Genomic DNA, 15,207 nt, shown 5'->3' with positions numbered 1-15,207 from the left:
AAACATAGTTTTTGCAAATAGATTCATCTTCTTCTTTAGTATACGGAGCGCGCCAAACAAACAAGGGTCGAGACATGTTCAAGAAGTTGAAAAGAAATTTGAAGTTAGAAGAATTTTTTTAAGCTCAGAGAAGAGTAAAGAAGACAATGTGAATTTGGAATTGAAATGAGGAGCATTTATAGAACTCAAAAATTATAACCGTTAGATCACAAGTGTTTCAAGCCGTCCAGATTCAGGCGTTGGCACTTCTATGACGAATGCGCGCTGGAAGGACAAGCTGGCGTTTCAGTGAAAAACGCTCGCTCGCCATCACTTGTGCCTCAAACACTGATGTTTGAGACAAGCTCACACGGCCTATCATTAACACCCGCTACATCCTCCAACTCGGTGACCAAACCAACAAAATTTGTTGGTTTGAACACCCATTTTTTAAGTTTGTTGAGTCCATATTGAGAGCAAAATCAACAAACTTGAAGTTTGTTGAGTCCATAGGAATTGCTCTAATGTTCTTACATAGAAGTGTAAAGAGATGGCTTCTATGTAATAAAGTAGTGGCTAGATGGATTTGGAAAGCTATATACAAGGTGTTTTTGAAACAAGCGGCTTTCAATAACAGCTTAGATAGTATCACTATCAACAAGGACAGTGGTAGACCACTATATAAGAGCACTACATATATAGAGAAGAAAAAAAAAAAAAAACCAAGCTACAAGGAAAAAATACAATTTTGGGCCCCAGGAATTTGAGGCTCTAGGAAATAGCCTAGTCTATAAGACGGCTCTGGCTGCACCCCTGTGTTGGCCTTTGGTGCCTCTGTCATGTGCAGTAGGGATCTTGGAGGCAATTAGTGAGCTCTGTAACCCTTCTAATAGCTGGTGGCAAGGAGAGACAAAAAGTTCAGAAGTACTGAAGGCATGTATATATATTTGAAAAAACAGTTAGACATGAACAAGATAAAAGTTATGAAGCCTTACCCTGGACGTCGGCTGAATTCTGCGAACTGATCTCCGTGGCTCAACGGCATCAGGGATCACAGGCTTCTCATTCTGACCAACACGATCCTTGTCTTCATTTCTAGACAACTTTTGACCTGGAAAGGCCCCAAGTTTCCTTTTATTTGCAAAAGTAGGCGCAACAGTAGAAGATGGTTTTTTCTTTGCCAAAGGCGCATCTGATACAGAACCCAACATGTATCCCTCATTTTTGGTACTAGAGGCTGGAGTATTTGGTATATCATGTGCAACACCTTCAGTCGTTGCAGAGGGTACAGATACTGAAGAACTTCGACTGTCTCTCTCGGATGTATTTCTACCTGTAACAGTGTCAAGGTTTCCAGTCTTCTGAAAGTTAGGCCTCGATTCAGCTACTCGTTTCCCCCTGCTAACAATTTTAGAAGGATTTTTCCATCCACGCGAAGCTGAATCCTGAGGTATCAAAAACTTGGTAAATTTAATTGAATCGTTTGCTTCAGTGATTGTTGTAACACCTCTATTAGGGACATAGTGTTTGCTTACATCCATAAATTTCCTTTTCCTTCCAGGCTTGGAGACACCAGGAACCACTGACGAGCCCAGCTTCTGAAGACCAGTCTGCTTCATTCCAAATTTATCTTTATTGTCCTCTTTGGAGTTCTTCCCTATATTGAATACTGTTTCTTTAGCAGACAGCGGCAGAGGTCTGGATGCTTCAGGTTTTTCACTTTCCTCTATATGCACCTTATGTTTTCCAATCTTATCTGTCTCTCTAACCTCAATTCCCGCATCAGTTTCAGCTGCACGCGGGCCGAACTTTGTTCGTTTCTCCCGTGGAGTATCGCCCTATGTCCCACAAACGACAAACTCCATAAGCAAAATGTAGACAGTAAAACTTGTGCTTCATAGATTATAAGTTTATCGGAGAGGAGCAATATATGTATACCTCATGGGAAGAGACAATATTTTCTGTCGACCTTGACCATTCTATCCAATGACCGTCTCTCCAAAAGAGAGATGGGCGAAGATTCCATGATCCAACAATTGAGGCATCCCCCTGAGCTGTAAAATCAAGACTAACCATGTTCAGGGCTTTATGACTCCTCGATAGCATGTACTCCCACAAATATGCAAACAATTATGTGCCACTGCCCAAATAATAAAACAGCACCAGAAGCTATGTACCTGACAGTTGAATAGTTAAATTTGCTTCATTGTCCTTGCCCATTTCGGTGATAGTTCCTTCCCACCAACTGAAAGTTACGCATGCGAAGGTGAAGGGTTTGACAGAAAAACAATTCAAAACATAGCTCAATTTATCATGCTAAGTTTAAACCACCATCTACAACACACGACCAATGTATTGAACTTCCAAGAGTTGTTTAGCTGGACTAATAGGAAGTAACTCATGACAAAAGGTCAGTAAAATGCGCTAGCACAAGCAAGAAAAACAGGAACCAAGTACTGTGACTGCACCATCATCTTGAAAATCCCACCATCGTCTTAAATATAAAAAGCAGTAGCTGTTAATATAATAATTTGTTAGGATAACCCAAATGAGCTGGTCCTAATTTTAGCTTTCTGCCAAGTATGTTCAACTACTCCCCCCAAAAGAGACCACACATTTCACATCATTGTAGACCCCACCACTTCAGGAAAATGAGCTCCACTGAGCATTGTATTCATGCAGTGGTAGCCATACCTTACCTATCTCAAAGTAGAATAATAAGCACCCACTTTCGTAATAGTCCTCAGGAAAATATACAGTGAAAAAGACTTTAAACAGTTTAAAGAAATAGACGATAAATGAAATTATTTGCACATCACATGCTTACCCATTATTTATCCATGCATCCACCTTATCTCCAATAGACCAACTGCAGTCCCCTCTAGCTGCTCTGCGCCTCTTCCTCGTCCCTTCATACTTTGAAGCACTCACCAGATGTGGAATGCGGATTCGCGGAGCTTGACCTCCTTCTCCACCAAGTGACACCCACTCTGTAGACTGCCCAGAACCTGCAAACACAAACAATTACACATTAAATAAACAAATAACCAAATAATAACAGTAACAATGCGACAAACCAGAAGAAAGATAATGATAAGATTAATATTTTATAAAAATATTAGCAAGATTGTAACAGTAATCATCAATGACTACAACATACACATCAACCCTACTCTCAATTATGAGCTTCTCAAGGCCACAGTCCTTTATGGGGCATATGCGTGCAAGTTCACATATCTACAGCAAGACAAAAAACAGGGGGGAAAGTTGGATGGCATTTTTTTTTCATTACCTCCAGCTCGAGCAAGTTCAGCGAAACAGACATGTGCCTTCCCATCCTTCAAATTCAGTACCTTGGACGGAAGCCACACCCGCCGCCCGAGGCCTTCCTCGCAGGAAAGAACCTACGGAAGATTTCAAATGCATTAGCTACAATTGATATGCAAGATTTCACGGATCAGCAGAAACTTTTTCAAATAATTTTCATTTAAACACTAACTTGACGAACGTCGTGAAACTTAATCAAGTGACTACGGTCATAATCCAAGGACGTCTGCATAACTTCAGGAGAGGGTGCTATGGAAGTAAGTATGCAATCTAAACAAGGGGTAGGAATAAATGTACAACCATTAAGCTATGGCAACAGTCCTTCAGACGACAGAAGCTATACAATCTATAAATGTAAAATCATCGTCAGGTCACAAACCTCTACAACGGAACCTTCCTCAATTTGGTTCTCTATAGAAGCTGGGGCTGACTCCCCTGCTGCTTCACATTCCTCACTCCGGGCAGTTTGCAAAGCACATATAGATTCAACAGGAGCAGATCCAATGGTTTCAACAACATCAGAAGTTCTGCCTGGTTTGGGTTCTGTCAGACTTTTTTCACCATTGCCAGCAGGACCCCGGCGTATGCCATTCACCATCAAATTGTTGTTTTTAACCTGTTTGGACAACTCTTTTGGAGGAGGTACCTTCTTCCCTTGGTCCGAGGTACCTTCCATCTCTTTCAAATTATTTTCAATGCATCTGGTAACCCCCTCTTCTGCACAAACTACTTCAGCTTGCTGTACCATATTTGTAGTGTTAGAGTTCAGTTTGGCAGTCTGATCAGAGAACAAATGATGTTGCTGTGCTTTCCAATAATTTTCTGGACCAGCTTCAACTAACTCCTGAAGTGTAAAAGGTACGGGGTCCCCCATGGCAATGATGGTAGAAGCTTGCGATACAGCTTCTGCCGCCATTCCTGCCGCTTTAACGACAGCGTCCAGGTTTTCAGCTCTTCTTGTAGCAGCTGATGCAGCTTCAACCCTCTTTTTAGCTGCCTCCCTTGCGACAACAAGAATCGAGTCTGAATTGTTAGTTCTGTCCTTACTCTTCAAGATGGATGCGGGAGAGAAAAAATTCCCCATATTCTTCACACCACCATGAAGACAAGCATCAGATGTCATATTTCCAAGTTGACAAACTAGAACCTCATCAGCCATCAGTTTGGCTTGCAGAGCAGCATCAGATGCAATTTTAGCAGCAGCAGCTGCTGCCTTAGCAACAGCAGCTGCCGCAACTATTGTGACCGCCGCAGAAGCTAGCTTAGCTTCTAGATCAGAAACCAAACCAGAGCTCTTCTGGATAGCTAGCTGGGCCCATACACTTTGGCTGTGATTAACTGCAGCTGTAGCAAGAGCAGATGCTTCTTCTGCCTGCTGCTGAGCCTGATCGATCTGTCTACATGTTTCTTCTGAGAGGACAGTCCCACTCCGCTGCTCTGTGTCTGCATGACCAACTAATACATTTGGCTTGGGAGGCGTGAGTGATGTTGTTGCTAGGACAAAATTACTGTCAGCGGAAACATTAGGATCAAAATCAGATGGAACTGATGTGATAGGGGTAATAGATGTAGTTGGCAATTGATGACCATCTCCATGAGAAGAAATTGGCTCTGGTGCTGATGTAGGTTGAACAAAAGTAGAGATCTGATCAATCTCCAAAGAAGCTGAACCCTTTCTCCTTTTTCTAGGCTTCGACTCCGCTGCAGCTTGCTTTCCTGATGGTGGTGGAGTTCTTTTCACATCTACTATGGGAGAAGTTGTACTTGCAGAAGTACTAGGAGGTAAAGCAGGCTGCTGCACCAACCCAGATGGGCGTGATGCAGATGATGGTTCTCGGCCAGAAGGCACATGAACTGCTTCTGAGATAGGTAAAGCGGCTGAGTGTATAGCATTGGGTGCACTAAGTGATGAACTCTGAGGAGTGCTAACAACCCAGGTCGCAGGCGTGGGGGCTTGGGGTTGCCATGTATTGGTGCTTCCTACGTAATGCCTCAAATGTGGAGACTGATAAGGATGATGCACTTGAACAAGCGTCTGATGAGGATCCATAAGAGGCCCTCCTTTCATTGTGCTGCTGCTGCTGGCGTACAACCCTTCACAGGGAGAAGAAACGTTCCACAATGGGGATGACATGGGTATTACAGGACTAATCATTGACGGAGAAGCACCTACACCACCAGGTCGTCCAGGTGTTGAGAAGGCATCATTTTGAAGAAAGCTTCTAGTTGATTGTGCAGGAGCCTTGGCACCTGCAAACACCCAATTCGCTCAAATATCAAGCTAAAATGACCTTTCTTTTAAAAAAAATCCCCCAACAAAGAAAAACGTATATGCCTAAATAATAGCATAAAGGTGTTACACAGTTACTTACTACTGAGTGGAGACTTCTGATGCTGAAGCCTTTCGAGAGCAATACGCCATGCATTCTCCCACATGCTCCTTCCACCATCTATGTATAAGAAAAATCTGTTAAAGATACATGAAAAAGCAACAATGATTACAAAATGTAAAGACGTAATTAGAGTTAAATACAAACCAGATTCTCCAAAGGCTGATATCATACATGGCTCATCAGGTGTAGTTCCTTGACTGCAATGAACAATTTGAAACATCAAACGAAACTACTTAAAAATGTCCAGCTGAAAATACAACTAACTGAATCTCTATTTCATTTTTCTAATTGACTTACATTAAAGAACCATAAACAAATATCTGAGCACGCAATTGCACTTGTTGCGAGTCTGTGAAAGGCTGTTGAAATAAGGCGGAGGTTGGAATCGAAGTATTCAAATCCGGCAGACTAGATGTATGACCCATTAGAACAGGACTGGGTTTAGTATTGCTGCCATCAATGAATCCAAATGGTCTCATCTCTTCTGCTGGTGCAACATGATTCACAATGCCAAATGAACTAGGGGACAATGTACCCGATGAGCTGCCCCCCCTTCCTTTTATCTGTTTTCTGGGTGTTACCTCTTCAAGAGTTTTCCCTTCTTTCGCAGCCACTCTATCAACCACCTTGCCAGACCCCGACCTTGCTTTACCATCTGCCACTCTAGATCTTCGGCGTTCACTTTTTACACCAGGTGTTCGAGTATTTGCAAAAGAAATATCTTGTATGATATTCGGATCTGTTTGGCTGAAGCTGGATATAATGGGAGAAGTCCCTACGGTCTTTGAGAAATAGTGGAGAGAGAAGACCAAAAATAAAAGCACATCAGAAAGAGAAAAAGACATTTTTCATTTACAACTCACTAATCAATTACACGAGAGTAGATACCTGAAGGACATCATTAGGTTGAAGACTTGGGAATGGTTTCCACCCGCTACCTATTTCTGTTTCAGCCAAATGTTCATGTGAGGTAACCTTAAAAGTGAAACTTCTATCATCTCTGAGGAGATCAACTTTTCTGGGATCATGGAAAATTGAGCTGAATTGATTGGCTCCCTGAGCTATGCCACCCTGACCCTCTTGACACTCTTTTTGACATAGGAGCAGCTCATTTTTAAGAGGACTTCCTTTGTCGTTAGAAGCTTCCGTGCCAGCTGTTTTATCGGATCCAGCTGTTGTTGTATCATCAGCAGGCTTATGACCCTTGGAGCTTTTACGAACCTTTCTCCCACCAGATTTCCGAGGACTTCCCTGAGAAGTATGTGATGACATCTTGGGATTTACTTGGCTAACTGTTTTTGTTGAAGCAGAACCCTGTGAAACGTGTGATAACATCTTTGAATCTATTTGGGAAGACGTTTCTCTTGGAGGAGATCCCTGTGCAATCTACAGTTAACAGGTTAAGAATATACACACTAAAAAACACTTGCATATTCAGCCATAAAAAGAACTATTAACAACCAATCAGGAGCAAGTACCTGAGATGCACCAGGTAGATCAGTGGGAAATGGCCTCCAGTCATCGCCAGTTCTCTCAGATGGATGTGGCTGTGAACCGACTTCGAAAGTGAAATTTCTATCATCTTGGGAGCAACTTTTAACATTAGGATCAAGAAGCACAGAAGTGGCTATATTGGCCTCACAAACAGAGGCATTAGATTGATCCGCTAAAACATCTTTACCTAAAACCAGGTTTTCTTTTTCACTTAGGGAGGGCTCGCTGCAACTGATGACAGTAGGGGAACCACAATTAGACTCAATTGAGTTCAGATTGCTATTTCCTGTTTGCACAGGTTGAAGTTCAGAATCGCCATTCAGTATCCTCACAGATTCAATGGAGACATTTGAGGCATCACCTGCAAATGCAGACATGACGATACTAATGGTCATGAACCACTAACATAACTATATTGGCCTTAGTATTAAACAGAACCTCTATAAAAAAATTTACCTAAAAGTGGATCTTCTTTTTCATTTTGGGAGATTTCACTGCAACTGACGACAGTAGGGGAACCACATCTAAGTTCAATAGAATTCGGATTGCTACTTCCTGTTTGCAAAGATTGTCGATCTGCATCGTCTCTCAACATCAGAGATTTAGAGAAGTCCCCTGAGTCATTCAAGGCATCACCTGTAAACTCAGACATGATTATCAGAATAACAACATATCAAGTGGAACGTATTTGAATAAGATGTGAAGTAGAAACACCATACCTTTTTCTCCTACGAGGACACTCTGCACATCATTTCCAGACTCTTTTGGTTCTTCCACAGTTTTTGGGTCAACGTCGTGCGAAGATTCCTCCAACGACGGTATGGGTTTTTTCAAAATCTCGCCGTAGCTACCTGCGAAAGGAGAAAAGATGAACAAAATCCCTAGGCAATCCAAAAATTAAATGGAAAATATTAGGACCACAAAAGCTCTAATATTCAGAATAGAATTCCATGAATCCTTTCCGATAGTCCAATCCTATTCTGAAATGGTATAAGCAGTAGATAGCAAGAAACAAGGAGTTACACAAAACTATCTGCAAGGGGGTAGGGGGGGATTATGTGTGACTGATACCTGCAGATTCCATTACTGCTCCTTCCTGGACCACAGAAGAAACTCCAACTACTGCTTGAACACCATCGTTTTCTTCGGAAAGGGATTCATAAGAAACAGGAGTTCCCAACACATCTCTGGAGTCCAGAGCATCTTTGTTAGCTACTGTTGTTGGAGGCTTGTTTTGGCATCTTGCACTATCATGTCCCAATGGGGATGACGGCTCACCAATAGCATCTACTATCTTTCCAGCATCTACAGAAGCTTCACCTTCTCTTAATTCAGAAGAAATGGACATATCTGGCATTTCGGACCTCACATTCATCACTGATGAACTACTAGGCTCCAAGCAGATTGTGGTCACTGCTTCCTGCTTATCAGAATGTTTAAATTTCTCGACAAGTAACTGTGTCTTTACATCCTCCTCGGGTTTAACGCCAATGTTGCTCCCGTCAGGCAAATCCTTAGCACCACTCAATTTGTTATTGCACCCTAATTTCATTAGATCTGAAACAACATCAGCACAGACACACCGAATGCAGAGAATTTAATAAAAATAATAAATAAGTCAAAAGAAGTAACTGTTGGGAACTCCAAACTTGTTCAACCAAAGACACCGATGACTAAAACTGTGAGTAAGTCTACCTGATTGCTCCGACAGAACCTGGACAGAAGGTGTTTCATGAACCATGCTTTCTGTGATAATAGTCTGACTACTGGATGATGTACAAACCTTCTCTCCCACAATCAGAGAACCATCCGCGTCACACTCTACTTTGCTCCCTGGGTCAATAGTGGACCTTTCAATTTCTTTATTGATGAGAGGGGCATCTGAATGAACAATAACTGAATCACTAGACTCGAGCCCTCCTATTTTAGTAGTTTCAGCTGCTTCTGATGAAGAAACCACCAACAACCTGGAAGAATCTGACAGAAAGCTTACATCGTCTTGACCCATTTCGTTCTTCTTGTTTGCAGTTAAAGAATCACAACAGTTACTGACAGATACTCCACTAACATTTTTAGCATGTGTTGGATCGGGAGCAGCAGAGGGACCAAGATGCATATTCTCAAAACCAGGAGGACAGGCGTGCGGTGTCTTATTCTTCCCCTCAGAGCTAACCAAAGGGACAACTTCCATATTTGCTTTTCTGCATTTGTCATCATCAACGAAAAGATCTCGCCCAGATTCGGTCACTGATGCACTACAATACGTTTCAATAACAGAACTTGGACCCAGATCTTTCAAACTCCCATAAACAGATGCGTCACCGTCGTCAGTGATTCCATCCGTAGGTTCAACCTGAGGCAGAAGCTGATCTGGAGCTTCTTTACTTAGATTGGTTGGTAATGCAGAATCCTCATCCATCGCATCCAGTCCCTTGGATGGAGGAGCTACAGAACCATCTTTATCTGAATTTTGAAGACCCATTTGAGTTGTTAAGTCGCCCAATCCGTCTCCGGATACCGATCCCTTAATAATAGTAGTATTTTGTTCCATAATCATTTCATCTTGTCCTACCGATTTCAGTAACATTTCAACAGATTCCGAGGATGTAGCCTCAGACCAAACATTGTTACGCCTTGAGATGGAGCAAGATTCGGCAGCAGTTGAACTAAATTCTATCCCACTACTTCCTCCCGAAAAATCTTCAATCCACTGATTTTCTTCTTGACTTCTTATGCCAAGTAAACCCTCTGATCCAACTAAACTATCAAACCTCAAGTTAACGTTGTCGTCCAGATCAAATTTGGGTAGCGAATATGAGCTTAAGCCTGGAGGAAACTTACTGTTTTTCTCTTCACTAACTAACTGAAAAGTCTGGTTTTGGAAATCATTGTCATCATAATCCATGGGTGAATTCCTACATATGAAAAAGGATACAATCTCAGAAGCTTGACAAGCAAATGAACACTAAGTAACCCCATGTCCAAATTTGGGATTAGACGATTAGATTTCTTTCAGCAGCTCCCAAAAAAAACAACAACATCCCCACTCAAGTAGTATCCAACAATTCCTTGGTACACAGACCTTGCATGTATTACACCATGCAAGATAAAGGCCAAGTTGACACAGATAGTCACAGTCAAATTCTAATCAAAATCCCTAATTTCTCAAAAATGATTTATCACTTGTGTTTCACTGCAAATTACCCACCAAAAGAAAGACAAAAAAATTTGGAAATCGATGAGACCAAATCAGAACCCCAAATAAGTAAATAGTCTAGTGGAACAAATTCAGTAAGTGACTTTCAAGATTTCATTTTGAGAACCCTAAAAAAGTAAAAAGAAAGAAAGAAACCCTAATATTAAGTGGAAGGGGAATAATACTAATAGTTTAAGTAATAAATTACCTCCGTTCTCCATCCGGTGACGGAATCGTAGCCGTTGAGAAGAAACCCTAATTTATGACGAAGAAGAAGAAATGAAAATCGTAGTAGCAGAAGTATGAAGAGAGTGTAATAAAAACAACACAAGTTTTTTTTTTTTTTTTGTGTGTGTGTTTTCTGTTCGAACAAACAAAAGGGAAAGTGAAAAGTTTTTTTAATAATAAAAACACAAAATGAAATGAAATGAAAATAACCTCCAGAAAATCTTATATAAGTATAACCAACTGGTCCAAATTCTCTCACTTGACTCTGACTTTTTGTGTTTTGTTCGCGCGTCTTGTTTACTTCTAGAAATTGAAAATTAAGATACAGTAAGACATAATCCTTACTTGTACGTATTATATTAGTTTTGGTATCCTCTTCAGTAAATTCGTATCCAGATTATATTTTCTCTGGTGATGTTTTGGGAGTGACTCCGGTTGAAACTACAACTGCCCTCGACATATTTTTCTTCGATTTCATCATATTTTGTTTTGTTGTATTTTCTCTCGACGGTACGAAAATATATTGCCGAGAAAGATTGGAAAATTAGTATTCTTTATTAATGAGTAGTGGTGATATTCATCGTACATAACGGAAAACTGATAATGGGTATAAATAAGAAGCAATATTGCATATCATTATTTGACAAGATTTTTTTTCCTTTTCCTTTTTATCAATAATATTTTATCCGTTTAAGTAGAAAATTTGTTTCTTTATTAATGAGTACTGGTAGTAGTCATCGTAAATAACGGAAAACTGATAACGGGTATAAATAGGAAACAATATTGCATATCATTATTTGACAAGATTTTTTTTTCATTTTCTTTTTATCAATAATATTTTATCCTTTTAAGTAAAAAAAAATCATTATTTGGCAAGAAATAAATGACATTTGTTTTTCTGCATGTCGTTAAGACATACTGCATGGACAAACCTATATCAACAATAGATAAGTTTCACTAAAAATAGGTTTGGATATCTAATTTATCAAACACCAAACTCCGACTTGATATAGATTCGAATATCTAATTTATCAAACCTAGATATAGTTGACCCGTGGAATGTGCGCACTTACAATCACCAAACTCCGGCTTGATAACATACTCCCTTGGATGACCATCATTCCAAGGCGTTGCCTCGTCAAACCTTACCAGAAAAATCTGGTAGGACAAAAGCTGGTCGAAAGAAAAAGAATACAACACATGGAGCTGTAGTGCGGTGTTAGCTATCACAAACTTTTCCCCTTATCAAAACTGCGTCAGTACAATCGCTTGGAACAAACCAGAGCTTAAATGGAGGTTGGTTACCGCCACAAATTTTATCCTTCGTTAAGACTGTGCAGGAATACAATCTGGGACAAAACATGTACAAATCAATTGAGACAAAACCTGAATAGTTCTATTTAAAATAAATAAATAAATTATATCAATGCAAAGCTCGTGTTGTCTCGTTAAAAATTTCGACACGCAAAAGTATAATGAGAGTCGTCGCAAGACAATACTGGACACGCATATATCGTCTTGTTAAAACCTTGACAAGTAAAACCATATGGGATAAAACCTTGGCGAAGGAAAAATAATACATCATGTTTAAGTCGAGCGAAAAACGACGAGTTTATTTTCCCTGAAGTATAACTTTCTTGAAGCGGTTGGTGGTGCAATCATTATACAACTTTCAAAAAATTATTTTGCTATTGCAATATATTAATGATCGACTATTATATCTTGCGTCAAGTGTACCGGTACCACTATACACCTTGTGTTTGAATCCTTCATCCATTACACACCAAGTTTAGTTTGCCACTTTAACTTCAGGCATAACAATGCAAGGCTTTATTTAAACTCATTTTTACCGTAAAATCAGTTTTATCCTTTAAAAGTGTGGCATATAAATTTAGAACAACAAGATGCATGTGTTAAGCTATTACTTGGTACTTCAGAACCATAAAGTAATATGTATACGTGCGTAACATATGAATCGCCTTACACTGTAAGGATCACATAATTATACTAGTGCCTAATTTAACAGTGCAATCAGTATAATGGATATCAAAATTAGTATACTTTAGTTTATGCAGACATGTTGATTTATATGCTAGCTAGCATGTTCTCAGGCTGTAGGTCGAGAAAATATTCAATTTCAACAAGTTCTCATAATTTGGTTCAAGCGTGGACTTTAGTTCTACTAAATATCTCTTCAAGAATCCAAAAATGATATCATAAATTTATCATAATTTTGGTCTTGTACTAATAACGTAAAACGCATAAAGGACTGTCCGTAAACTTCTTCTCTTTGAAGTGGTGATTATGACTTAATTTCGATCGCGACGTAATTCACAAGGTCGGGTAGTTTCATGAGTCAGAAACGAGGATCATTCAATGATTCAAACATAATCATCAGTAGTTAGATGCAATTTGAGTCTTGTAGCGACTACAAGCTTAACGTGCATCAATAGAGAATAATATTTTTAGTTTTACAAAACTAATTCTAGGGCCTAATAGGAAATTTTCAAATCACACTGATGGAGATGATATTATTTTCTCTTTACACTTCATCTCAAACACTAACTTATAACGTCCATGCTTCATACCAATCACGAATCTCGATGTTCCTCTGTATGAGGGTATACAACCAATATTAAAAATCAATAAGTCGGTAATTATATAAATCTCATACGTTTCTCTAGTGCATACACTTTCAATTTACATACTAGTATTAGTCTCATTTCAGGCAGATATTATTATCTCCTTATATTTATTAAGGAGGTATGAACTTAGTAAATGTGGATCATTTAGGTTTATAAGGCGTATAAGGCAATCGTTTATGCCTTAAGCGTGTTTTAACTCACAATTGAGTCGCTGCAGGATGCATGATTTTTCTTGCTGAAACAGTTTTACATATCGGAATCTCAAGATGTGAAAAACAATACCATCCAATATCTATTGCATCCATGCATTCTAATCACGACTATCCTCCAACCTCAATTGCAATAAATATTTTGGTGTGGGAAATAAATTGAGATAGTTTCACGCCAATATCCAGTGGAAGACTGACTTTTTCTCACCAAGATACGAAATATATAACCTATTTAGTTGTCAATATTTCTTACTCCAACCTTTTGGAAGTGTATATCCTCTCATGACTCAGTGAGATAATTGTTTAGATTATTGATGTAATCTGAGCCATCTTCTGATAAGTTTTTTTTCACCCTAACTTTTGTGGGAAAAACTTCATAGGTTATCAACAAAATTCACACCAAATTATACTGTGGTGATAGCTTATGAGATTTAATTAAACTACACAAAAGTGTCCCATAAGCAACTACAATCTCGACAAAAGATGAGAATTTCACGACTTTCCTGTTACTGCTTACCTTCTCCCCCTAACAGTGGAAAATACAGTTTCATTCATAGTAAGACATTTCTCGTTATCATGATATTAGAAACCATTAGTAACATAATAGAGAAATAAAAAGAAAATTTATTAAAGTTTGCTGAGTTGCGATTCTCATTTACTTTAAGGGCATGCATACTTACCAATTTTAATGGATGTATACAAGATAGGTTCATTAATTGACTCATATGGCTTGATTGTTTGCTCTAGTTAAAAAAACATAAATCAAATAATCAATACAGGGATATACACATATAACATAAGCCAATATTATAAATAAACATGCACAAAATAGCGACGTAAGTGTAGACATGTATGAGATTTGACGTGAAATTGTTATTGCTTACCTTCTTTTTTGAGTCTTTTGTATATAAACATGGCTAGATTTGACGTGAAATTGTAACCCATTTTACGTCTGGGAATTCATCAGACAACTGGGAACCCATGAACTCCTAGAAATAACCACCTTTTATGGCTAGGTTTTCTAATAGCGACGTAGGTGTAGATATTCTTTTTCTCTTGAAGTTTCAGTTTCACCTACAATTAGGTTTTCAATGTTACGACTGTTTGGATACCAACACCGGTTGAGAATATTAGTTATTTTAAGAATGAGTTTGTGTTACCTTATTTGTTATTTGCTTAGGATTCAAGATAGGTTATATATATAAATTTATAGTTTGTTCTAGGGTTTATACATTAATCAATCAATATAATTAAAAGTTTTGCTTAAACAGAAATCATTATTTGGCAAGAAAAAAGAAATCATTATGCTCTCAACATAATAAAAAAATTCATTTTCTTTTTATCAATAATATTTTATCCTTTTAAGTAAAAAAAGAAATCATTATTTGGCAAGAAATAAATGACACTTGTTTTTCTGCATGTCGTTAAGACATACTGCATGGACAAATCCTAAAAAGTAAAAAGAAAGAAAGAAACCCTAATATTAAGTGGAAGGGGAATAATACTAATAGTTTAAGTAATAAATTACCTCCGTTCTCCATCCGGTGACGGAATCGTAGTCGTTGAGAAGAAACCCTAATTTATGACGAAGAAGAAGAAATGAAATCGGAGTAGCAGAAGTATGAAGAGAGTGTAATAAAAACAACACAAGTAAGTATTTTTTTCTCTGTGTGTGTGTGTTTTCTGTTCGAACAACAAAGGGAAAGTGAAAGATTTTTTTAATAATAAAAACACAA

The 15,207-nt window shown here is 38.8% G+C and overlaps 1 protein-coding gene across 5 annotated transcripts; it reads right to left on the bottom strand.

Annotated features, from left to right (window-relative positions):
* Positions 1–560: 560 nt before the first annotated feature.
* LOC113284281 lies at positions 561–10,786 on the bottom strand. Of its 5 annotated transcripts, none has more exons than XM_026533707.1 (18): positions 10,598–10,786; positions 10,035–10,108; positions 8,889–9,950; positions 8,265–8,750; positions 7,913–8,044; positions 7,650–7,829; positions 7,178–7,554; positions 6,588–7,085; positions 5,997–6,481; positions 5,844–5,896; positions 5,679–5,756; positions 3,686–5,556; positions 3,272–3,383; positions 2,807–2,987; positions 2,157–2,224; positions 1,918–2,033; positions 975–1,817; positions 561–872 (listed from the first exon to the last, which is right to left on the bottom strand). In XM_026533707.1, exons 2-18 carry the CDS (start codon positions 10,096–10,098, stop codon positions 768–770), a joined length of 6,711 nt encoding a protein of 2,236 aa, XP_026389492.1. In that variant the 5' UTR covers positions 10,099–10,108; positions 10,598–10,786; the 3' UTR covers positions 561–767. The 5 variants fall into 5 exon arrangements, with proteins under 5 accessions (XP_026389492.1, XP_026389493.1, XP_026389489.1 ...); XM_026533708.1 differs by having other exon boundaries at positions 975–1,424; positions 1,515–1,817; positions 8,889–10,108; positions 10,598–10,785; XM_026533704.1 differs by having other exon boundaries at positions 8,889–10,108.
* Between the last annotated feature and the right edge of the window lie 4,421 nt (positions 10,787–15,207).

Source organism: Papaver somniferum, chromosome 5 (genome assembly GCF_003573695.1).
Source record: "Papaver somniferum cultivar HN1 chromosome 5, ASM357369v1, whole genome shotgun sequence".
In the NCBI taxonomy this organism is placed as follows: domain Eukaryota; kingdom Viridiplantae; phylum Streptophyta; class Magnoliopsida; order Ranunculales; family Papaveraceae; genus Papaver; species Papaver somniferum.
Note: the sequence above shows the minus strand (reverse complement) of the source record. Positions and strands in the feature narration are given on the sequence as shown.